Source organism: Schistocerca serialis, chromosome 3 (assembly GCF_023864345.2).
Source record: "Schistocerca serialis cubense isolate TAMUIC-IGC-003099 chromosome 3, iqSchSeri2.2, whole genome shotgun sequence".
Taxonomy (NCBI): Eukaryota; Metazoa; Arthropoda; class Insecta; order Orthoptera; family Acrididae; genus Schistocerca; species Schistocerca serialis.
Genome location: NC_064640.1, coordinates 883,025,311 through 883,049,886, shown reverse-complemented (window position 1 = coordinate 883,049,886; position 24,576 = coordinate 883,025,311). Strand labels below are relative to the sequence as shown.

At 39.7% G+C, this 24,576-nt stretch overlaps 1 protein-coding gene across 2 annotated transcripts in view; it reads left to right on the top strand.

The window, feature by feature from the left end:
• LOC126471110 (adiponectin receptor protein) overlaps positions 1–24,233 on the top strand; it is an 81,130-nt gene extending 56,897 nt beyond the window's left edge. For both annotated transcript variants that reach the window (XM_050099190.1, XM_050099191.1), the window contains exons 3-7: positions 2,395–2,665; positions 6,016–6,196; positions 6,503–6,690; positions 6,864–7,057; positions 19,511–24,233. In XM_050099190.1, coding sequence (XP_049955147.1) covers positions 2,395–2,665; positions 6,016–6,196; positions 6,503–6,690; positions 6,864–7,057; positions 19,511–19,675 — 999 coding nt within the window. In that variant the 3' untranslated portion in view covers positions 19,676–24,233. The remainder of the gene's footprint in view (positions 1–2,394; positions 2,666–6,015; positions 6,197–6,502; positions 6,691–6,863; positions 7,058–19,510) is intronic.
• Positions 24,234–24,576: the final 343 nt, after the last annotated feature.

Genomic DNA, 24,576 nt, shown 5'->3' with positions numbered 1-24,576 from the left:
TGCACACCTCAGTTCAGCTGTATGCCACGTAAGGTCAATTTTGACATACTGTGTTATCAGAAAGTCCAGTCCCAGGATCGTGCAGTAACTATCCCACACTCAGGGCACAACTCCTACACATTGCTAAAATGCTGCATCCCCACATGAAAATCTATCATTGCTGAAACCAAAGATTCCACATCACTGTCTCCAACACCACGTAAAATTTTTCATGTATGTAATATTTCCTAATCTGTTCAGTTTGGGGTTTAAAATTATGCTAGACTGCAGTATAATTATTCTTTAAGTTTGCTAGAAAATTGCCAGCTCATGTACGCAATTGAAGAGGGGCGATAGCAGTGTTCAGTGTGTAATATACAAGGTGTGCAACTTTGCTTCTGCCATTTTTCCCCAATATTTGAGGCTTTAATGAAACAAATTGGTTGCACATGTAGTATTCAAAGTATTTTCCATCGCTGGCCATTACTTTCTCCCATCTTTTGGACAGTGTAAGAATCCCGCGTCAAAAAAATTATTCATCTTTTGAAGCGTTCCATGAATCAATCCAATTTGCGACTTCTTCATGAGATCAGAAGTGTTGGTCAGCCAGGCCATGTGCTATTGATCTAAAACAGGTGATAGAGGGAGCAATGTCTGGAGAATACGGCAGGTGGGGTAGGACTTTCCATTGTAACATTTCCAAGTACGTTTGGACCTCCTTTGCAATGGGTCGAGCATTGCCGTGCTGCAAAATCACTTTATCGTGCATCTTGCTGTATTGCGGCTGTTTATCTTTTAATTCTCTGCTCAAACGCATTAATTGCATTCAGTAATGAGCACCTGTGGTTGTTTCACTTGGTTTTAACACCTCATAGTACACGACGCCGAGCTGGTCCCACCAAATGCAGAGCATGATCTTGGGGCTGTGAATATTAGATTTGGCCATCGACGTGGAAGCATGGCCGGGATATCCCAATGATTTTTTGCGTTTAGGGTTACCGTAATGAACACAATGAGATGCAGAAATCCATTCCGTTTTTTGCCTCTGAAGCAACTGTTCAGAAACACACAAATGCTGTTCGATGTCTCTTAGTTTCAGCTCTCACAGGACCCAAGTTCCTTCTTTCTGAATCATGCCCATAGCCTTGAGACATTTTGAAATGGCTTCCTGTGTCACTCCCACTAATTGTGCCAATTCTTCTTGTGTTTGACGTGAGTCTTCACTCAGCAATGTCTCCAATTCTGCATCTTCGAAAACATTCTCTCTTCCATCACTATGCTGGTCTACAACATTAAAATCACCGCTTTTGAAGCATTGAAACCACTCGAGACACATTCTTTCACTAATAGCGTCCTTATTATATGTACTTCAGAGCATTCCATGAGACTCAGCCGCTGTTTTCTTCATATTGAAACAAAACAGTACCAACTCCCGCAAATGACGAGAATGAGGCTCATAAACTGACATTTTCAGTCAAGAACAACTTTATGATGCCAACACAAATAGACTAATGTTTGAATGAGGTTATGTTGATGGAGATCCAAGCTAACTGCCTGACATCAGCAATCTGTTTCTATCGACCGCTACTTACCGTTGTCGCCACCTATCGGCAAATGGCGGAAGCAAGTTGTACACCTAGTATTATTTGTTTTTACTGTCTGTGGAAGTCCATATTTGCCTTCATTTACCCCTCGAGCAGGCGTGCCTCTGTATAATGTGCATCAGTCACAAATAACATTGTCTTCTTCCATTTTGTTAAATGTTTTAAAAGTGTGAGCCTGTACCTATTCCTTCATTATTGCTTCAGCTAATACAGTGATATGTCCAAATGAAGAGAAGTAATAGAAAATAAACATCGAGCTAGGGGGAAAAATATTCGATCTGTGCAAAAAACTGACCCAGATTCTGAGCTAGCAGCACAGTTCCACAATGAGGCAGTCATCTATGAGATAATTAGGAATCAGCTGGGAGCTGATGAAACTGCACTATTTAATGCATAGTTGTTCATTACAGTGGGGTAATACGTGTCAGTGGCAACAGAGTGATATAATGGAAGTTCATTTTACTATTGGTTAATCAATCAGTGAGTTAGCTCATATAATGTATGTGTATTTCATCATTGTTTAATTAAACTAAGAGTAAACTGTGATGTTGCTCATACGTGTTTAGCTTGCTAACATAAAGGCATCTATTTTTTACATGTGTACAAAGTATGTCGCACACCCTCTTGTATTGTAAAACGCAGCATGCCTGTTTGGGGGTTAAATATATAAAATGTAAAGCACTAGATTAAAGGAATACAGCAGGCTGTAAATGACATCTGAAGTATTGTTAAGTGTCCTTTGAGAGACAGATGTTAGCTGTATACCAATACCATGACACCAAATGAGAGTAATTCTTTTGATAACTTGCAGATGACGGAAGTTCTGAAAGCTGGTGTGCTTTCAGATGAAATTGATCTAGGAGCATTGGCGCACAATGCTGCAGAACAAGCAGAGGAATTTGTCCGAAAAGTATGGGAAGCATCATGGAAAGTATGCCACTTCAGAAATTTACCCCAATGGCTACAGGACAATGACTATTTACATGCTGGACATAGGCCACCCCTGCCAAGTTTTTATGCGTGCTTCAAGAGCATATTTCGCATTCATACAGAGACTGGCAACATCTGGACACATTTATTGGGCAAGTAAACATTATTTTTGCTTAAAAAGATGAGCAACCTACTGAATGAGATTCTTTCATGTAACTTTTGTTCCTTGGTATTTTATTCATAGGATCTGCAATCTCATTTTAATATATTGAACTTGGGGCAACAGAGACTTATGTATTGAGAGTAAAGTCATGGAGTGGGAATAGCTTGCAGGTTATAAATCCTGAGATGAGAGTACATTGATAAAAGGAATAGGTATGAAAAGGTTTTCCATGCTCCCTTGTATCACTTACCATGCTTTATTTTTTCGTGCTTCTAGGTGGTACATAAGTCATGCTCAATTTGAAACCCATCAGAACATGCCTTTGCACCACGGAGTTTACGCGCGCGCGCGTGTGTGTGTGTGTGTGTGTGTGTGTGTGTGTGTGTTTGTTTTTTGGGGGGGAGGGGGGGGGTGGTGACAGTCCTCGAATGGTTGTTCTGAGAATGCTAAATGTGTTAGTCTTGTGGCATTCTACATTTAGGCCATTGTAAAATTAAAATTTCCTCTATATTCAGTTAACTTTAGATTTGTTTCTATTTCATTCAGTTGTGATCAGCATTTCTATGGAATTATAAGTATGTGATCTTGTGTATTTGAAATGCAAGGGTCATTCAATCATTAAAGAGACAAATTGCTCTGGGGAAAAAGCTGTTAGTAGGGCTCTGGGGAAAAAGCTGTTAGTAGGGAAGTTTGGTACTGTTATGGCTTTAAGTTGGCATCACTGGAATGAGCCCTGATCAGCTGATATATCAACAGTTTTGTTTATAACCTCAAAACTACATTTCGAGATGGCGAGTCCACTTGAAACGTCAACATTAGTTGAACAGTGTTCTGTTGTTTGTTTTTTACTTGCAGAAGGCGAGAAACCAGTGAATATATACTGTAGAATGTCTAAAGTATATGGTGAAGGTTGTAGGAATCATGTAAATTTTTACAAGTCGGTAGAACAGTTCAAAAAATGGCTACACCTCGGTGACTGACTGACGAACACCGTTCAGACCAACCAGTTGCAGTTTCAACTTCCTCACTTGAAAGTTGAATTGATGACATTATTTGTGCTGATCATTGGGTGACTGTGGAAATGACAGTTGATAAGGCTCAAGTTAGTACTGGTACAATTCATAACATTATCTTTCACAAGCTGAAGTACCACAAAACGTGCAGGATGAGTCCCAAAGGAGTTGACATGGCTACACAAGGAAACGAGGTTGAAAGTGTGCACAGAGTGAAAGGAATGTTACGGAAGAGAAGGTGAGCACTTCAACAAAATTGTAATTTGTGATGAAACTTAGGTTCACTATTATGAGCCAAAACCAAAAAGAGAAAGCATGAAGTGGAAGCACACCAACTCACCTGTCAAGAAAAAATTCAAAACCCAAGCATCAGCAGGAAAGGTCATGTTGACGGTGTTTTTGGATGCTGAAGGTCTAGTTTTTTGTGATTATCTTAAAGAGCAGCATACATTGAACAGCCAATACTACTCGGATTTGCTTTTAAACAAGGTGAAGCCAGCCATGATGGAGAGGGAGAGACACGTCATGGATCTTGGAGGAGAGGAGATCCTCCACAAGACAACACACGCCCTCATATTGCCCAACTAACCCGTGAAATCATCGACAAAATGGGCTGGGAAGTACTGCCTCATTCCCATTACAGTCCTGATTTAGCACCTAGTGATTTCTACTTGTTTGGTGCACTGAAGGAGGCATTATGTGGGAAGAGGTTCCAGGACAACAAGGACGTAAAAAAGTTCATGCGAAATTGGTTCAAACATCAAGATAAGAGTTCTTTGCAGCCGGAATAAAAAAGCTTGTAGCCCATTGGAACAAGTGCATAAATGTTCAAGGGGATTATGTTGAAAAGTAGAAAGTGTCGTTTTGTAAAAATAAACACTTTTTTCTCCAGGCCAATTTGTCTCTCTAATTATTGAATGACCCTCGTATTACTTCCTACCTCTGGGTTAAAATAACTTGTGTAAGTAGCTGTGTAAACTACTTAATTTTTTTGGTATTTGCTCCAAACTTTAATTGGGGAATGTTTCCAATATCATTCAGACTGGAGTCTGGTATGGCACGAACGCAAATATCTTCTGCCTTAAACTGACCCATTCCACCATCTTTTGTTACATTGAAGTGCAACTTGTTCCCATGGTTCACAAATGCCCTTTTTAATTTTTTCTTATTCCTTCCCCACAGCTGCCTCTTCTTCTTTTTCTTCCAATTGATGAAACTAAACAAGCAGTAGTTGTTACGGCACTAGACTAATTTATGAAGAGTGAGAAACAAATCCCTTTTCAGCCATAGTGATGTAGGTCTCCTGCTGGTAAGCTAAATCACTTCAGGACAACTTCAGTGTGGTCCTTTCAAAAGGACTGTTACCCATTTCCTGTCCAGTTATAGGTTGCAGGAGTGGCCATATGGTAGTTTGTTTGTAGGGGGGGGGGGGGGGGGACGTGGAGCTGGGCGTATGAGGTGTTTTTAATATTTTGGAAGACGAATGGTGTCTGGTAAGTATCCATAAATAAGTTCCAGTTCTGAACCTGTTAAAAATCTGCGTAATACTGACTTTTAAGTCATTTTCTTGGAAGAAAAACACCTGACTACACTATAATGTTATATTGTTTTCCTGTGCCTGAGAGCTGAGGGGGGGGGGGGGGGGTTTACGGGTGTCCTCGATAGTTCATAAATTTTATATAAAAAATCAACAAGATATTAGACCCAACCTAACAATTGTCATTCCTTTTCTACTTGCTTTTTTGATAATATTAATAAAAACATATTCCCATAACAGAATTTGTTCATTCATTAAAATTATCAACTTCAGATTGATCTCAGGATGTAAGATGTCATTCAGTATTGTCTTGGAAAGTAGATCTCATCAATAATAAGATCAAAACTAGAAATAGTGGATGCATACTTAATGGAAAGAACACTTGTGCAATACGGTATCCCTCTTCCATTTCCTCAGGCTGGTGGACTAAAATCAGTACATTGTGTTTAAACAAAAACTATTGAGGAAAATTTAAAACAAAAATTTAGTGCACAACTGATAAAAAGTCGTTCCAGTGAGTGTTGGATAACAATGGTAATCCCCTTAAAAAATCTATTTTCACTAAACCTTCATTTGTATTTGTATTGGAGAGCTGACTGGGAAAGTCCATGGAGTTTGGACACATCCTTAATCCAATTGCGTTCCTTGATTGTGGTAGATAACTGTCGCATTTTATAAAATTTCTTTACACAGTGTCTTTATAGTGTGGCATTTGATTTAGAATTATAACTTTGTTTAGTTTAAATGGAATTGAACAAACTCGTTTTTACACAGTATTTGTACTTTCAGGTTGTGTTGCATTTATTGGGGTAGCCACATACTTTCTTACGCGACCTTCAGAGGAAGTTCCGCTTCAAGAAAAACTTGTATTTGCTGCGTACTTTGCTGGTGCTATAGTCTGCCTTGGAATGTCATCTGCATTTCATACTGTGCACTGCCACTCGGAGTGTGTGGGGAAGCTATTTAGCAAGTATGTATATGCTGATAACCAGGTACATACTTCATTTTAACATTATCAGTTGACAGAATGCTGCTACTTGTCTGTGTTATTAAAATAATTTAATACAAAAGTTCAAAAACACTGACTTTAATTAAGGAAAGAAACTATCCAACAGAACCTAGATTTTATAAGTATAATATTTTGTTCGTGGTGCACATTCCTAGAAACAAAACCATTGATTCCTTAAAAATATTAGGTAATTATGATACTCTTTGGTCATAAAGAAATGAAAATATACTTTACTTAATTGTTTTTTTTTTTCCCCCCTCTACCTAGGCTCGATTATTGTGGCATTGCAATGCTAATAATGGGATCATTTGTTCCCTGGTTGTATTACGGCTTCTACTGTGATTTCCAGCCCAAACTAATCTACTTGAGTGTTGTCATTGGGCTGGGTGTAACATCCATTGTAGTATCCCTATGGGATAGATTTAGTGAACCTAAATACAGATCTTTACGTGCAGGTAAGTGTACTGCAGTCAGATTTGAAAGATGAATATTTTTTTAAAAAAATCAGACTTTTGAATAGACATCTTTTTCCTTCTTGATGTTAGGGTTCCTTTAAAATGTATTTGTAAGTGCGTGAATTTTTTTAGATGATAATCTGTAATTTATGGAAAGAACACCATTGTTACAGGTGTATTTATGGGCTTTGGATTGAGTGGAGTTGTTCCTGCTGTCCATTACGCTGTCTCTGAAGGATGGTTTAATGCAATTGCTCAAGCATCATTAGGGTGGTTGATACTTATGGGATGTTTATATATCTTGGGAGCTATGTTTTATGCTCTGAGGGTACCAGAAAGATTCTTTCCAGGAAAATGTGATATTTGGGTAAGCAAATCATCATTTAATAAAGTATTCAGTGACAGTTATTGACTAAATTGAAGTAAGTTACCTTTTTCCCCACAAAGCTTGTGTTCCTGTTGATTTTTAAATAAGTTGAGAAAATTCTGCTGGGTTGCATAATTGCACCATGCAATTATTTACTTTTCAGACTAGAGTTGTTTGAACATACAAATTTTTTTAATTACAGGAAAGTATATGATTCAGTGAGATGCTTGGTATTGCTTATCTTAAATAATGTCTTATATTCAGTTTGGTATTGCCCAAAGCACGTTGGAAATTATGTGCAGAGTTCAGTCAGTTCCTTGTTTCTGTTTTCATTGCCAGTATAGCCACAAATCCACTTTCACACCTATATGCCGCTGTGAAAAGAATCACTATTCCCAAGGTTTTTTTTTTATTATAATGGATACTTGTTACAACTATTTATCCTAAATTTGACTCGTTCTGTTTTAGAGAAATCTGTTACCAGTATGTCATCTTCATGTAGTTGAGAAATCTTGCATTGACTTGAACTTCACTATCTGAAAATTTTCTTTCATTTACTGAAAATGCTCTTAAAACTCAGGCATTTACTAGTTGATTCTGCACTTCAGGAAAATAGTTACTTATACAATTTATTATTGATAATTGCTGCTGTATTTCATGTGTCAAGGAGCAGTTTCACCATTAGTGTTAAGCATCACTATCAGTTCTGGTAACAGCAAAATGTCTTTACCTTCAGACCTGCACTGGTAAAGCTCCAGTCTGTGAAGGAAATTGGCAACTTCATTTTGTGCTGTCAGAATATTCACACAATTTCATTGCAAGCTGATGTTATGCTTGTTTATTTCTGCTGAGAAATCTGCGAGATGTGCCATTCTGAAAATACATAAATAAATAAATATACTGCATAGAAAAATGTTTCTTGTCAAACATTCAAACAATCAGGTAGAAGTGTTCCCTGCAGAGCATCATAATCTATAATCAAGTGGCTGAACATTGCATTTGGAGCAATTTCATTCACCCGTGTATCGAATCCAGAGTGAACACCGAGTGTGGAAGGTGTTAAGTCTGTACATTCACCTACCAAGTTTGGTGTGCACATCTCATTTTTCTCAACAAAATTCTTAACCGATTGGAAAACACCGTCACTGCGTGTAGTATTGTCTTAGTGATTCTGACAAGTATTCTGCTTTCAGGTTGTTGTCTGTTGCGTATCAAGCATCTGGAAACAAGATACATCAGCCAATTCATCTAACTACAGTGCTGTGTGCAAAATATCCAAACTCTGGTCCTCGATACACCTTCTAATTGTGTTGTTAGAAATTGAAATCTTATTTCTTTTCCACATTTGTTTTCCTAGCTGACTGACAGCTAGTAAAAAAGATTTGATGAGAGCTGCTTCTGGTGTATTATGTTTCTTGGTTTTAGAAATTCAAAGATCAATTTGGTATGAAGTTTAAGGACCAGCTACTGTATAGACTGGGAATAATTGCCAGATGAATCCATGTGTGAACATTTCAGTGCAGCTACTTGGAGTTTGAAGAATTCAGTGCACTTTTTCCAACAAACTCTGCATGACTCTTTCAAAGTTGTTTTAAGTTGTTGGGTTTCATGCTCACTGTTCTTTGAACTTCACTGCACCAAACACTCTGGAGCTTTTCATTAGCTTTATCAACTACCATAGTAAAACCCCATTGCAGAAAAGCATCTTTGTATGTTTTTGTTTGTTTTTTCTTTTGCACGTGGTGTAGCCCCTGAAAGAAGAAAAATCTGTCAAAAGTATTAGCACTTAAGAGCAGGAAGCAAATGATGCGTTTTTGAAAAAAAGAATATTGCAAAAATGTTACATTATTAGTCAATAATATAATGCACCTGATGTTTACTACTAATACACAATGACAATCATTGGTATACTTTGTATATATTGAACAGTTACGAACTAGTAAAGGAATCTCCAGTTCTCAGAAAGTGCAAAGTTCTTGCCAGACTATCTTTGCAAGATATTGCGCAGCTGTGCAATTTATGTCCATTATTTGCAGTTCAGATAAAACAGAAGTTGAAACTCTTCGAGCAACATCAGATAAAAATTTTCAAGTTGTCCATTCTTGCCAGCAAGCAGTTTACTGAAAAATGATTTTTCCGTAAATACCACAGCAGATAATTTTCCTTGTATAATGTAGTCTTCATTTTATGTGCAAAACGTGACATCCTCTCATGTTAAATATCCAGAAGTGAAATAGTCTCCCACTTAAGATCTCCAGAATGGTCAACTAGAAAGCAAGCACAATTCCAAAACGAGTTTGTACCTGGAATGTTAGATCACTGGTAAAAGTAGGAAAACTATAAAACCTTAAAAAGACAGAGGACAAAAAATATGAACTAGGTAGAAACTGCTGGGAAAAGATGAGATGGACCTGGAGAACTGTAGTCAAATGAATACATAATGTACCACTGAAGGGGACAAGTGAAAGGAATGCGTGGAGTAAGAGTGTTTGATAGAGGAATTGTCTGTTGTGTGGGAAATGTAAACACTGCGAGTGACAATGCAATAGGTGTATATCAGAAAGTAGTAGAAAATATGTATTAATTATCCAGGTCTGTATGCAATCTTCAGAATGTGAAGACCAGCTCATAGAGGACACATACAGCATAATAAAGTAATGGGTGATAGTAGAGGGTACTGCAAAATTGTACTGGGTGATTGGAATGCCTTCGTGAGGAATGACAGAGGTGAAAAGCTTCTGGACTTCTGCAGGGAAAGACAACTGGTAGTGGTAAATGCATGATTCAAAACTCACAGGAGGGAGTGACATCTGGAAATCACTAGGGAATAAATATAGAAACCAAATTGATTTTATATTGGTAGAATAAAGTTACAGAAATGGCGCACTCACTACCAGGTGCAGATATTAGTGACCTCAGTTTGCTTATGGCAGAAATAGAAATAAAAATGAAAACAGCTGGAAAAGGCTACTGTCATGAAAAAGTGGGACAAAGAGAAAACACTTGGGAAAGAAAGAATTACGGAAATGCTATTGCTTGAGCTTACTAACATGTTAAAAGACAAAGAAGGGCAGAAAAGTGTAAATGGAATAGGGCAAAAACAGCCATCGAATGCACAGGAAATTGCTTTGAAGGTGGAGAAGATAAGGTAACCCTAAAACAAGAACAATTAATATGCAAGAAACATGTACCAAAGGCTGAATAACAAACTGTATAGAGAAACAGAGCACGCTAGGGAAAATGGCTAAAAAGAGTGGTATGGTGCCTTTGACAGGAGAGGAAGGGAAGACACACTTTACTGTGCACAGAGTAGATTACAACAGGGGCTCAGAAAACACCAGCAAGTGCTGCAATGGAAATTCTCAGTAAGGACAAAAATGTAGTATACAAAGATCATGACGATATTCTGTAGAGATGTGAAGACTATTCAAAAGAACGATTTACACATACTGCAAACTAAAAATTCTTGGACCAGACTCCTTGAACTCTGTGAATGATGAGTAAGAAACAACAATCATAATGGAAAGAAGTAAAGAGTGCAATAGCAGCAGTGAAAAATAGTAAAGCAGTATGTATAGATATGATACCAGGAGATGTACTAAAATGCTTGAACCAAGGAGGAAAAGAAATAATGAGCATATATAACGAAGTATGACAGTGCTGAATGGCCAGAGAACTTTTGACAGCATTGATTCAAGTACAAAGAAACAGTGAACCAAGAAATGCATTGAACATGGGAAAATTAGCCTCATTTCACATGTAGCAGCCAAAGTTGTTAAAAACTATTTTAAGACTGTAAAAAGTAATGGATGAGAATCTAGCTGAAGAGCAATTTGGTTTTAAACAAAGTGCAAGCACAATAGATGCAATAGGACGTGTGTGTGTGTGTGTGTGTGTGTGTGTGTGTGTGTGTGTGTGTGTGTGTGTGTGTGTGTGTGTGTGTGTGTTTGTTTTTGAGGGGGCAGTTTATGAAAAGGGGAAGAGACCTAAATCTGTGTTTTATATACCTTGAAAAAGAATTTGATAATGTGGCTTGGGACAAGCTCACAACCATGAGGGAAGTGAGTAGACAGGAAAACCAGATGACTTACACACTAATTACATTTAAATCAAACAGCATCAGTGGAAGTCAGAGGAAATGTACCAACTGGAAATTTAGATTATAATGGTCATTTATGTTTATCTTTTGGTTGCTGCTTACACACATCACAGTTACAAATAACAAACTAACTTACATGCCAACTTTGTCTTATCAACACAGGCATTCGTGTCCAACAGTAAATGAACATCAGTGCTGTAAATTAAGAATTCCTTACCAAATAGTTGACACTTGAATCAGATAAATTTCTGTCACTTGGGTCTATTTCTCCTCTAACAATCCGAAATAAGTTGTCATGGTACTACTCATGCATTCTACTCGGCACAGTGGGTGCTGAGAGCGACTATAAATGGGAAATGGAATTGAAATTGAATTTTTTATTTGATCTTGTAGGATTACATGGTGTACAGTGAATGTACATGTAATATAGGACATTGTCAAAAATATAAAAACCCTCATTATCACATACTTTCTAATTATCCTAACATCCTTGATTGTAATTTACAAATTTAATGTGAACAATACTCAACACTGTAAAATTCATTTTCCACCAGATACTCTTTTAAATTCTTTGAAAACTTAGTGTCATGTACATTGTCACACAGTTTTTTAAACAGACTTCTTAGTAATTTGATACCTGAGTGTTGGGGTCCTCTTTCAAGCATTGTCAGTCGGTGGGGTATACTTCATATATCATTCTTCCTCTGTGTGTTGTGGGAGTGTACACTAGCATTTGTAGTCCACTCCGCACTATTTTGTGAGATATGTAGTATAGTTTTATATATTTGCAAGGCGGAAAAATGTTACGATGCCTAGTCTTTCTGCATGTTTAAGAAGTATTTCTTCTTAATGATTCTGACTGTTTTTGTTGTAATGTGAAAACCCTTTTTATTTCTTCAATGTTACAGTTTCCCTGCATTAGTGCTCCATACTGCAGGTATGGTTCAAAGAGTCAATGGTACACTGTGCACAGAAACTGTTTGCATGCTGTGCTAAGTTTCTTACAGACAAAGGCACTGACAATGCATTCTTGTTACATGTCACTAATGAAAAAAAACAGTGCATGAGTTGAACTTAGTAGAGCCAGTAATCAGCGTGCTGCAGCAAACAAGCCCCTGCTGAGGTTGGTTGTCATTTCTAATTCCATCCCCCAGCGGGTCCGGAGGTAAGAATAGGCCCGAGGTATTGCTGTCTGTTGTAAGAGGCGACTAAAAGGAGTCTCATACGTTTCTGTCTTCATGTTATGGTCCCTGTAGGGTTTGACCTCCATTTTTCAAAATTTTCCTGAAGAGCGAGTCAGTTGGGGAAGAGCGCCTTCCGTGGTGCATCGTGTCCATCGTGCATTGAGATCTGTAGCCCACTTTTTCGTCATGGCATTGCAATCCCACTCATCCTACACCTCTTTAGCGAGGATACCTTTCTGGGTGTGTTTCCGTCCACCCACTATGCAGTGTCATTTTCTGTGCCGACTTCTTTGTACCTCATATCCAGCAAGGTAGCCAGTCCGTTGTGGTCAGGCCGCCATTTATCCTGTTGGTTGTAGCCCCTGACACCACAGGGATCACTCTGCTGGTGGCTGCGCCGTTAACTCTCCACATATGCTGAGGAGTAGGTGCCCAAGTTGTTCCCCTCCCTCACTACATCATGGGAGGAACGCCAGGCCAAGGATGGCAGTGAAGCTTATTCATCCTGGTACCTCACATGTACGAGAGTTGATGGGGAATCTTTCTTGTCAATGAAATCTCAGTTTTTTGTGGAACATTTGGAGGACAAATTTGGGGAGGTGGAAGGCTTGTCCAAAATGCGCTCTGGGTTGGCTTTGATAAAAACTGCATCCTCTGCCCAGTCATGGGCATTACTCGCTTGTGGCAAGTTGGGAGATGTTTCTGTTACCATCACACCTCATAGGAGCTTAAATATGGTCCTTCTGCAGTCCGATGATGAGCTGCACGCCAATATAGAGCAGTGAGGTGTTCATTTCGTCCGGCGCATCCATCGGGGTCCGAGGGTAACAAAGGTGCCACCGGTGCCTTCATCTTTGCCTTAGAGGGTGACACATGGCCCGAGAAGGTCAAGGTGATGGTTTACCACTGTGACATCAAGCCATATATCCCTCCCCCAATGCGGTGCTTTAAGTGCTGGAAGTTCGGCCATATATCTTCCCGCTGTACTTCGCCCCACCTGTCGAGATTGTGGACGTCCATCACATCCCAATACTCCATGCACCCTGCCTCCCATCTGTGTCAACTGTGGAGAGAATCATTCACCTTGCTCACCAGACAGCTGGATTTTAGAGAAAGAGAGGAAAATGATGGAATATAAGACTCTGGACTGACTGACCTACACTGAGGATGAGAGGAAATTTGGGCACCTACATCCTGTGGGTATGACCACCTCATACACCTCCACTACGAGAACAGTTCTCGCCCCATCAGTTCCTCGAATTCCTGTTGCCTCTCAGAACCGGGAGACTACACCTGCTCTCTTGATGGTGGGGGGCACTTCCCTCCTTGTTGCTCTCGCCCCATCTACTTCGGGAGCAACAACCCCCCCCCCCCCCCCCAAACCATCAGGAATTTCAGTCCACACATCTGAGCCAGAGAAGCATAAGGCTTCTTTGGCTCCTCTCACTAGGAAGGTGCCCTTTGGGTCACTCTCTTCCCAGGTTTCTGCTAGTGGGAAAGATGACAGCTGCCAGTGGCTGAAGAGCCCAAAAGCAGCTGGTTGTAGGGCTTCACACTCATCCTCAGTCCTGCACACTGATTCAGTGAAGTCCTCCTAGCCAGGGAAACCCAAGCAACAGTGCGAGAAATCGAAAAAAGAAGACCCCTAAGAACAAGGAACTTCCAAGCTCTGCGTCTGAGGATGGGGTGGAGATTCTGGCATCCACTGAGGACCTGGATCTCGTCGGACCCTCAGTCACAATGGACATAGACTGCTCAGGCAAACATTCAGTGGCAGCAGGTGACCCAGAGGTGTAAACTGCCTCATTGAATGTTCCATGCTTTCCCAGTCTCACGATGATGTCATCCTCCAGTGGAATTGCAGCAGTTTTTTCCACCGCTTGGCTGAGGTACGGCAACTGTTAACTTTACACCTGCTTTCTGTATTGCTCTCAAGGAAACCTGGTTCCCGGCAGTGCGGACACCTGTCTTCCGCAGCTATAAGGGATATTACAGGAACTGTAGCAACTATAATAGTGTCAGGCGGAGTTTGCGTTTATGTCCTAAAGTCAGTCTGTAGTGGACTGTGCCCCTTCAAACCCCTCTTGAAGCTGTGGCTGTCAGAATAGACGACACGGGAAATAACGGTCTGCAGTTTATATCTTCCTCCAGATGGTGCAGTATCCCTCAATGTATTAGCTGCACGGATTGATCAACTCACTAAACCTTTCCTACTTCTGGGAGATTTTAATGCCCATAACGCCTTGTGGGGTAGCACCATGTTTACTGGCCAAGGCAGAGATTTCGAAACTTTACTGTCGCAATTCCTCTGCCTCTTAAATACTGGGCCCACCACACATTTCATGGTGGCTCATGGTAGTTACTCATTCATCAATTTGCAGCCCAGAACTTCTCCCATCTATCCACTGGAGAGCACATTACGACCTGTGTGGTATTGACCACTTCCTGTCACTGTCCCGGTGTCAGACCCACGAACGCCTACCCAGATGGGCCCTAAACAAGGCAGACTTCGAAACTTTCACCTCTGATGTCACCATTGACTCTGTGCGACATGGTAACATTGATGTGATGGTTGAGCAGGTGACTACCACAATCGTTTCTATGGCAAAAAATGCGTTCCCTCGCTCTTTAGGGTGCCCCTGGCAAAAGACTCCCTTGGTGGTCACTGGAAGTCGCTGAGGCAATTACAGTGTGTTGGCGAGCTCTACAGCAACATAAACGACACCCTTCCCTAGGACATCTGATAGCCTTTAAGCAGCTCCTAGACCATGTACGCCAGCTTATAAAGTGATGGAAACAGGAGTGTTTGGAGAAGTACGTGTCAACCATTGGGTGCCATACATCACCTTCCCAAGTCTGGACGAAGATCAGACGTCTTTTTGGGTACCAGACACCAACAGGTGTCCCTGGCGTTACCATCAGCGGCGTGCAATGTACCGATGCAAATGTGATTTCCGAGCACTCTGCTGAGCACTATGCTCGATCCTCTGCGTCGGAGAACTACCCCCCCAGCCTTTCGCACCCACAAACGGCGGATGGGAACTCCTCTCGTTCACCACATGCCACAATGAACCCTACAACGCCCCATTTACAGAGTGGGAGCTTCTCAGTGCACTTGCACATTGCCCCGACACAGCTCCTGGGCTGGGTCGGATCCACAGTCAGATGATTAAACATTTCTCATCTACCTACAAGCACCCTCTCCTTGTCATCTTCAAGCGGATCTGGTGCGATGGCATCTTTCCATCGCAGTGGCAGGAGAGTACCATCGTTTCGGTGTTCAAACCCAGCAAAAGCTCATTTGATGTGAATAGCTAACGGCCCATCAGCCTCACAACGTTGTTTGTATGCTGCTGGAACATGTGTGTCGGCAGTTGGGTTGGGTCCTGGAGTCATGTGGCATACTGGCTCCATGTCAGGGTGGCTTCTGCCAGGGGTGCTCTACCACTGATAACCTTGTATCCCTCTAGTCTGCTAGCCGAGCAGCCTTTTCCAGACGGCAACACCTTGTTGCTGTCTTTTTTTTATCTATGCAAAGCGTATGACACCACCTAGCTACATCATATCCTTGCCACATTATATGAGTGGGGTCTCGGAGGCCCACTTCAGATTTTTATCCAGAATTGCCTGTCGCTCCGTACTTTCCGTGTCCAAGTTGGTGCCTCTTATAGTTCCCCCCCATATCCAGGAGAATGGGATTCCAGTGCTCTGTATTGAGTTTCTCTATTTTTAGTGGCCATTAACGATCTAGCAGCAGCTGTAGGGCCGTCCATTGCACCCTCTCTGTATGCAGATGACTTCTGCATTTCATACTGCTCCACAAGCACTGGTGTTGCTGAGCATCGCCTACAGGGAACCATCCACAAGGCGCAGTCATGGGCTCTCACCCACACCTTCCAATGTTTGGCTGCTAAGTCGTGTGTCGTGCACTTCTGTCGGCATCGTACCATTAAACTGGAACCAGAACTTTACCTTCATGATGGTCCACTCACGGTAGTGGAGACATATCGATTCTTAGGACTGGTTTTCAATTCGCGATTGAATTGGCTACCTCACCTTTGTCAGCTTATGCAGAAGTGCTTGCATCACCTCAATGCCCTCTGCTGCCAGAGCAACACCAACTGGGGTGCAGATCGCTCTACTCTGCTGCAGCTCTACAAAACCCTTGTTCAATCCTGCCTTCACTATGGGAGTCTGATTTATGATTCGGCGGTGCCCTCAGTGTTGCGTGTACTCTACCCAGTGCACCATTGTGGTGTTCGCCTACCAACGGGAGCTTTTAGAACGAGTCTGGAGTCCTCCATTGCAGATCCGACATGCACAACTGCTCGCCAGTTACGTTGCAAACATTCGTAGTTGTCCTGAACATCCAAATTACCGTTTTTTTTTCCACCCGTGGCAGTTCATCTGCTGCATCAGTTGCCCAGGTCAGGGCTAACGATTGCAGTTCAAGAGCAATCCCTTCTGTCTGAACTGGAGTCCTTCCCTTTACTACCTCCCATCCAGGTCCATTCGCCTACACCTCCATGGTGTACACTTAGGCTGCAGATTCGTCTGGACCTTTCACATGACCCTAAGGACTCAGTTACTCCTGCTGCTCTCCGCTGTCATTTCCTCTTGATTCTTGACGTTTTCCGGGGCTCTGAAGTGATTTATACTGACGGCTCGATGGCTGATGGTCATGTTGGCTTCGCCTACGTCCACAGAAGCCATTTTGAACAGCATTCCTTGCCCGATGGCTGCAGTGTATGTACTGCAGGGCTGGTGGCTATCTGTCGTGCACTGCAGTATTTCCATTCATGTCCCGGGGAAACGTTTCTTCTATGTACTGACTCCTTGAGCAGCCTACAAGTTATCGGCCAGTGCTACCCTCGCCATCCTTTGCTAGTGCCCATCCAAGAGTCCATCTATGCCCTGGACCGGTCCTGTCATTCAGTGGTGTTTATGTGGACCCCAGGACACATCGGCATCCCAGGCAACAAACTTGCTGACAGGCTACGTGGAAACTGCTTCTGGAGATAGAATGCAGGTCAGGTTCAGAGATGCCCGACTTACACCATAGGGTTTTTCGGCTTTGGGAGACATGGCATAACAGTACATGCAACAAACTGCGTGTCATTAAGGAGCTTATGAATGTGTGGTCTTCCACGGGGGCCTCTCGCAGGGAATCAGTTGTCCTCTGCCAGCTCTGCATTGGCCACTCTTGGGTGAGCCACGGTTACCTCCTGCCATGAAGACCTGCCTGAGTGTCGGTGTGGCACCCGGTTGACAGTGGCCCATATTCTGGTGCACTGTCCCACTTTGACTGCCCAGCAATTAAATCTTGGGTTACCACAGTTGTTGCTTCTAATGAAGTTAGACTAATGAGGTTGGGATATTTATCATTTAAGACAATTTAATTTCGCAACAAAACTGTAACAGTCTCCCCCCCCCCCCCCCCCCCCCCCACACACACACACACACACACACACACACACACACACACACACACACACTCTCTCTCTCTCTCTCTCTCTCTCTCTCTCTCTCTCTCTCTCTCTCTCTCTCTCTCTCTCTTTTCATTTTACCCATCAAGACATAATCATAATCGTCAGGTTGGGAACCATTGGTCTAATGTTTCTTAACTGTATACAGGTTTAAGATGATTGAAATTGAGAAAAATATGTGCCATGCCACATTTGAATATTTGTTCCTGTCAGATTAGATTTGAGTTTGCTTGTGTCCTTTATAGAATGATTTAAGAGCTTAATATTTTGAATAGACAGCTGTATACAGAAAATTATAAACTATTTTTTGTTATATTGTCCTGTTCTTCACATTACCTTTTTGTCATTTTATTCGTGAGGTTATCTGTCAGCTGACTTCTCTGCTGTTCTTCACTAAAGTTTCAAAAAAGCCATTCTTACTACTATAAATTTGAGAATGATTATCTGCTTGGTGCCTAGTGTCCACTACAGTGGACAGCTGTTAATGGTTGCTTTGCTGGCATTTTCAATCATTCCTATATTCCTATGCTGCAAATGCACTCCCAACTGGTGATGTGCCCTACATGCATTTGGAGCCTCATGACTGACTGAAAACACCAGAAAAGTGACCATTAAAAGCTGTCTCCTGTAGTGAAATTCATGCACCATGGGGCAACTGCTTTGTATTTGCATTGGTCTTCATTTTTATGCTGATTTTAAATATGGGACAGTGTCTTAAATGCTGTTCATAGTATTTTAATGTTCGCTGTCAATGCTGAATCAGTAATAAATCTTACGTCAATACTTGTTGTCTAAACGGTGTAACAGAATTTACAGATTTTGATCTGTAAAATACTAAAGTACAGCTCTTATTCCAATCAGAATATTATTTATAAAATACAAAAGCAAGCAAGGGGATATATTCTGTGGCTAGACAGTTACTGCTTGACTAAATACTGCCTTAGGATGATTGATGCTTTCATTAAGTAGAGCATAATGGGACTCTGTAAACTGAATAGGATGACAGTCAGATTTCTGAACTGTACATATTTCACTCCAGAAAGAAAAGTGGCAAGAGTTGAAAAACATCAATTTTTAGTTTGTCAGTGAAAAATGTTGCTCCAACATGTGCAAAAAAAAATATAATGGAGTGTATTGCCAACAATACTTACTTGAAATTTAAAGGAAGCTTGTACTATATCAATATAAGTTTTATAAGATAGTCTTTAAGTTATTTTTCAAAGCACTGTATTTTTGAGTTCTCTCTGTTATTGCCAGTGTGTGATGTTAGCATTAGATATCAATTTCAGCAATGAAATTCAGTTGGAAGATTTTTACGACATGCTTGACAAAATTTGAGATTTCAGCTACAATCTTTGGTGTAAAAATGTGCATCTAAGACTGAGAGCTTCAGAGCTTGAGTTTCTCTGTGCCATCTCCATTATACGGAAATGCAACTTTAAAACTGCTGTTATTAAAAATTGTTTTCAGATCAAGCAACTGCATGCTATAGTTTCCTTGATAATTAAATATTGATGTTTCTTCATTTATGCAAAAAGTTTAATTTTTCTGATTAAAAATAACTGTGAGAGTGTAATAGACAGATTTTAGTTGTATTATAAACTTGCAATATGGGGGTAATATAATCTTGTGAACTAATCCTTGTTCCTTAGAATAGGTAGTAAGTCAGATATTTGTCTTTCAGTTTCAGTCTCATCAGATCTTCCACGTATTGGTCATAGCTGCAGCATTTGTCCACTACCATGGTATAACAGAAATGGCTATGTATAGGCTAAATGTTGGAGAATGTCAAACTCGGGACACGCCACTTGATTCTGAAATTCATAGTATCAACAGGCAGTCATTGTAATTGATGGATGTGTGAGACTGTGAAAATGTGACACTAGACAGTTGACATGATGGTCAGTATTCTACATGTGAGATTGGTTAATGAAAATGATTCAGAAACTAAGTTGCTGAAGATCGTGTTATAAAGAGAAAGATGGTGCTGCAGTCATGGGAAAGTACTTCAAGCATAACAGCAAAGAGAGTTGTCATCATAGTAAGCTGGGTGACCAGTAGTGGTCACTGTTTGGGATTAAGACTTTTCACCTTCCAATATGTTTGTGTAATAAGTCACTTGTGATGAATATGACCATACCTAGTGAAACACAATGTCTCTTTTGGTAAGTTATCAAGGCTGTTATGCAACACTTAGCATTGCACATGTCTGTGTAGCATTTTAAATTATCACACCTTTCCCTGTTCGTTTGCGCACAAGCTTACTTTTGCTGAGTCAAAGAATTACCATGTCAAATATCACATTGTTTGAAGCTTTATTGTAGGCTAATATATATTACCCTGCAAGATCTTTGTGCGTGTCTTTTAAATCTATATGTTTTGCTTTGGTGTCTAAAGAAATGTCATTTGGCCCTAAAACTTAAGAATGATTTACTTTATTTTAGTATACAGAACCATTGGAATTGTAAACAGATCAGGAGGTATACCCAGTAGATGTTAAAAATTGTCATGTGTATGTTCTTAGTATAAACACTTACTACTTTACTTTTACATGTTCGCCATCACCATTGTAGTTGTAGTGGTAAAGTGGTATTACATTCACTACATAAAACTTAACAAAAATATAACTTTGTTTGAAACATCAACATAAAGACTGAGAGATCACACAATATATGTGCTCAGTGTGTGAAAATGTAACAAAGTATATATATATATATATATATATATGCACACAAAACATATCTAGAAGAGCGTATGATCTCTGAGAGAAATACCAGCAGTGTAATAGGAAATAACCCTGCAAAAATAAGTGGCACATTTGTCAAACATATATATGTGGCTGGTTTCCTTCACCATCATTGTCCATTCTGAGCAAGTGCAGTGTGTCTAATAAACTTGTCATCAATGAGGTATTAAACTCTAACCTTATTTTTTGTATGAAGTAACTGTAAAAAAAAATATGAATACACTGCTGTGCTTTCCTAGAATTAGTTCCATTGGAGGTGGTTTGTCTTTGTCTTCCTCCAATCTCTGAACTTAGTGACCCTGCCATTTATAAGGTGACCTACATTTCCACGTGGACTCCAGACCACAGTGCAGTTTGCCGCTCTTCACATTAATAAATCTTTGCAGAGGTGCAAGAAGTGACAGGAAAAATGCAGGAGCAACTGGGGATTGAACCCAGCACCTTTAGATATTTAATACGGGATTTACTGGGCCAATGAGACTTATGCCCTTCTTGTAGAAGACCGCAAAGATCAGGAGAAAGAAATACTTAGTCACTTATTTATTGAAATAAAGTACTGTTGGACTATTATCTTAAGGTACATTACATGAGTATCTAGGGCTATACTCGGCATATCACTGAAGTACATGACAGCGTGGGCAGTCAAACTGATCTGCAGTGTCAGTTTGTAAATTTCTTGTATGCCATTGTTCAAGTGTCCTGTAATTCTGTATCTGCTGTCAAGTGTGTGTGTGTGTGTGTGTGTGTGTGTGTGTGTGTGTGTGTGTGTGTGTGTGTGTGTGTGTTTGGGTTGGGGGGCGGGGGGAGAGGGGGAGGTTGACAAACTGCTACCTTAACTCAGTGAACTCTAAAGAGAGGCAGTGTGGCACATGTGCCAGGGTAGAAAATACGAAAACCACTGCTAAATAAAGCACAGTAAGCTAACAGGGTGTGAAAGTTGTAATGCACAGACAAACATAAAGTGTAGGTGAAAAAATTCTTTGGGTTAGGCCATTCAAATCAGATTACGAAATAACACAAACTGGCATGTGTATTGGCAAATCTTGGAACTAGGCTGTTTTCTTCACAAGCTAATTGTAGGGCTGTAAGATGATCATTTATGGTATTTAAAAACTGCATATTAATTTGACTTGTTTGTGAAATGTATTGTCGAATATTTGGATAAACAGAGCTAAATAAGGTATTTTTGTTATTTTAATGGAATATAGAGCTTGATGGTCTGACTTTTAATTAGTGAAAAATTTTAAAGAAAATTTTGAGTTCTGTGCGTCCTTCTAATCAAACCAGTTTCTATTGTTCACTTTAATGATTTAGATTTTAAATTTAGCTCGAATAAATATTCCCATTATACTGCTTGATAACAGTAAATTAAACCTTTTATCTGCTTCAGAGTGGAGAATGTTTCTTAACTTATTCAGAATTCAAACACACAAACTAAAACCGCTCATAAAACAAAAGCTCATAAATTCGTTCTTGTTATTCTTAGAACTTCTTTATCAGGACAATGGCCTGAGTTTAGGGACACTCGGATACGATGTGAATGTGTAATTAATGCTATTGGTCCTGAGAAGACAATAGGGTAAATTATTCTGAACTCACAATAAACAAAAGAATCAATTCGCACAGTTTGTAATCAAACCACTCCATGTGGCAAGCTACATCCCCAGGCCTCAAATTGCAGTCTGTTGTTGTGAACAGGTCTTTCAGAGTAATATGATTAGAGTTTGCCTTAAATGCATTCCTAATATTAATTAGTGCAATACACTGCACTGAAGATGGAAAAACATCTGTGCATAGTTCAAACACTTTGTTTGTACTTAAACTGTGAATTCATGGCCCAGAGAACCTCTTATTGACTTTTATACTGATTTTTGTATATAAATGTGTGTTTCAGGAGGAGGAGGAGGGGGGGGGGGGAGGAGGGGCATGTTTTCCAGTATAAATGATTGTAAAGGATATAACTGTTTTTGACAACACAATTTCAAGAAAAGCTGATATCTTAACGTGCCCCTGGTGTTTTGTTTAATTGTCGTGGTTTCTCTGCAGTAGTGTGGCATTGAAACCTTTGTAATTTTAACGTTAGTACAATTAAAAAGTGAAACATGTATTCTGGTTTCATCACTATGCTGCCCTCCACAATTTGAGTTTGCTTTTGCACATTTTGTTTCACTAGTTGTGTTTTCTGTGCTGTAACTGTTGGTAATGACCCAGCTAGAATGGACAAATTAAATTGTTTGCAGTACTACAATATTTCATATGAGCAATGATTGTGTTGCATGACTCAAATTGCCATCACAGCAAACACAACCAGTGAAACAGATGTTCATGTTCTTGTTGTAGCCTGTGATAGTTTGGGTTTTGAAATAGGAATGCTACATTTTTTTTGGTACATCCTCTGCAGCTGAGTCATTACCAACAGTTACAGCACAGAAAATACAGCCAGCGAAACAGTGTGCATAAGTGAACTCGAATGGTGGAGAAATGTGTAGTAACCCAACTTAAATGGTTGTCTACTGAAAAGCATCCATGTGAATACCAATTACTTGAAATGTGTATGGTATCTCAAAAGAACATTTGACATAAAATGATTCTTTCCTCAGAATTTGCCTAGGCATTAACAGTATTTACACTTACAATAAAATAAACAGTTCTCAGAGAGAGAACAAGAAATTAGTAAAATCTTGATGTACTGCTGGATTTTTGCCACAACTCATTGCATTGAGAACAAACCCGTAAAAATTTCATACATAACTGTATAGTGTATTATATAGCAACTCCCTTTATTATTCTGTCTTACATATTATTCTGATGTAAAATTCTGTATATGTGTGTATATTGGTTATGAAAGAGGTGTTGAATATTTATATTAAATTCTGTAATGTGCAGTGATATTTATTTAAAGTTATAGTGACACTGTTCCAACAGTGAAACTGAAAAATATTGATTGTAAAGTACTTAAAAGTGCTGTAATTTTTGTGCTGTGATGTTTCATGAGATGCTTCTCATGTCATATTAATGGATATTGATTGAAAAGACAAATGTGCCACAAGACGGACTGGACTACATTAAAATTTATCTTGCAGTTGCCAGATTTTGCCAATTCTAACACAACAGTTCAATCTCACTTATCACTGTGAATTTAAAACCTAATATTGTGCAGTTGTGTTGAGTCAAATGCATAAAATTGAAATTTGTGATAATTAAATGCAAGATCTAAGAGTAATTTTTTTACATAGCAATATCCTGAAAGTGGAACTTGATCTCCAGCATTACTGACGATTAGTGCTGTATCTTGAGGTGTAATTCAGAGAGACTTATTTTTTCAGATTTTTATGTATGGAAATACTTATTTTTTTAATACTTCCCAAAAGTATTTGATTTTAAATCAATTTAGAAGTTGTTTAGCACACTGGTTTTTTAGTTAAGTGGTGAAGTATATACATACTTGTAAATTGTAGAGTAAATGTTCTGTTATGTCAGTATAGCTGCAACTTTTTGTTTATAATATTTGTAATTGTAAATGTCTTCTTTAATGTAATGTTGAGAAAGAATTGTTTGATTGTTGGAAGTAGTACATGTTGAAATATAATTCGACAGTTATATTCTTGTTTAATGTTTGGGCTGTGCTCTAGCATATTGGAAATAAAGATTTTTAAATATTTTTTTATTTAGAGTAATTGTTTACTCCTTGAATTACACCCTATAAGTGTCCTGTGGTACCTGAACTAGCACAGGTAATTTTTGAATGAATGAAATCCCATACTTCTTGACAGTGTAGGGGAACAGTGAGGGAGACCCACACTGCCATACTACCATAATTTTTAAATGCTTTTGAAATATGCGTGTGAATTATAGTAAATTTAAGATGAAATACGTAAGAATTTGGAACAGCACCCACTACCACAGATTCTACATCCTTAAATTTTTAAAATTTTTACTATCAGTTGGTTATGTTTTTTTTTTTGGGGGGGGGGGGGGGGGAGGAAAGATTGTCAGGCTACTAA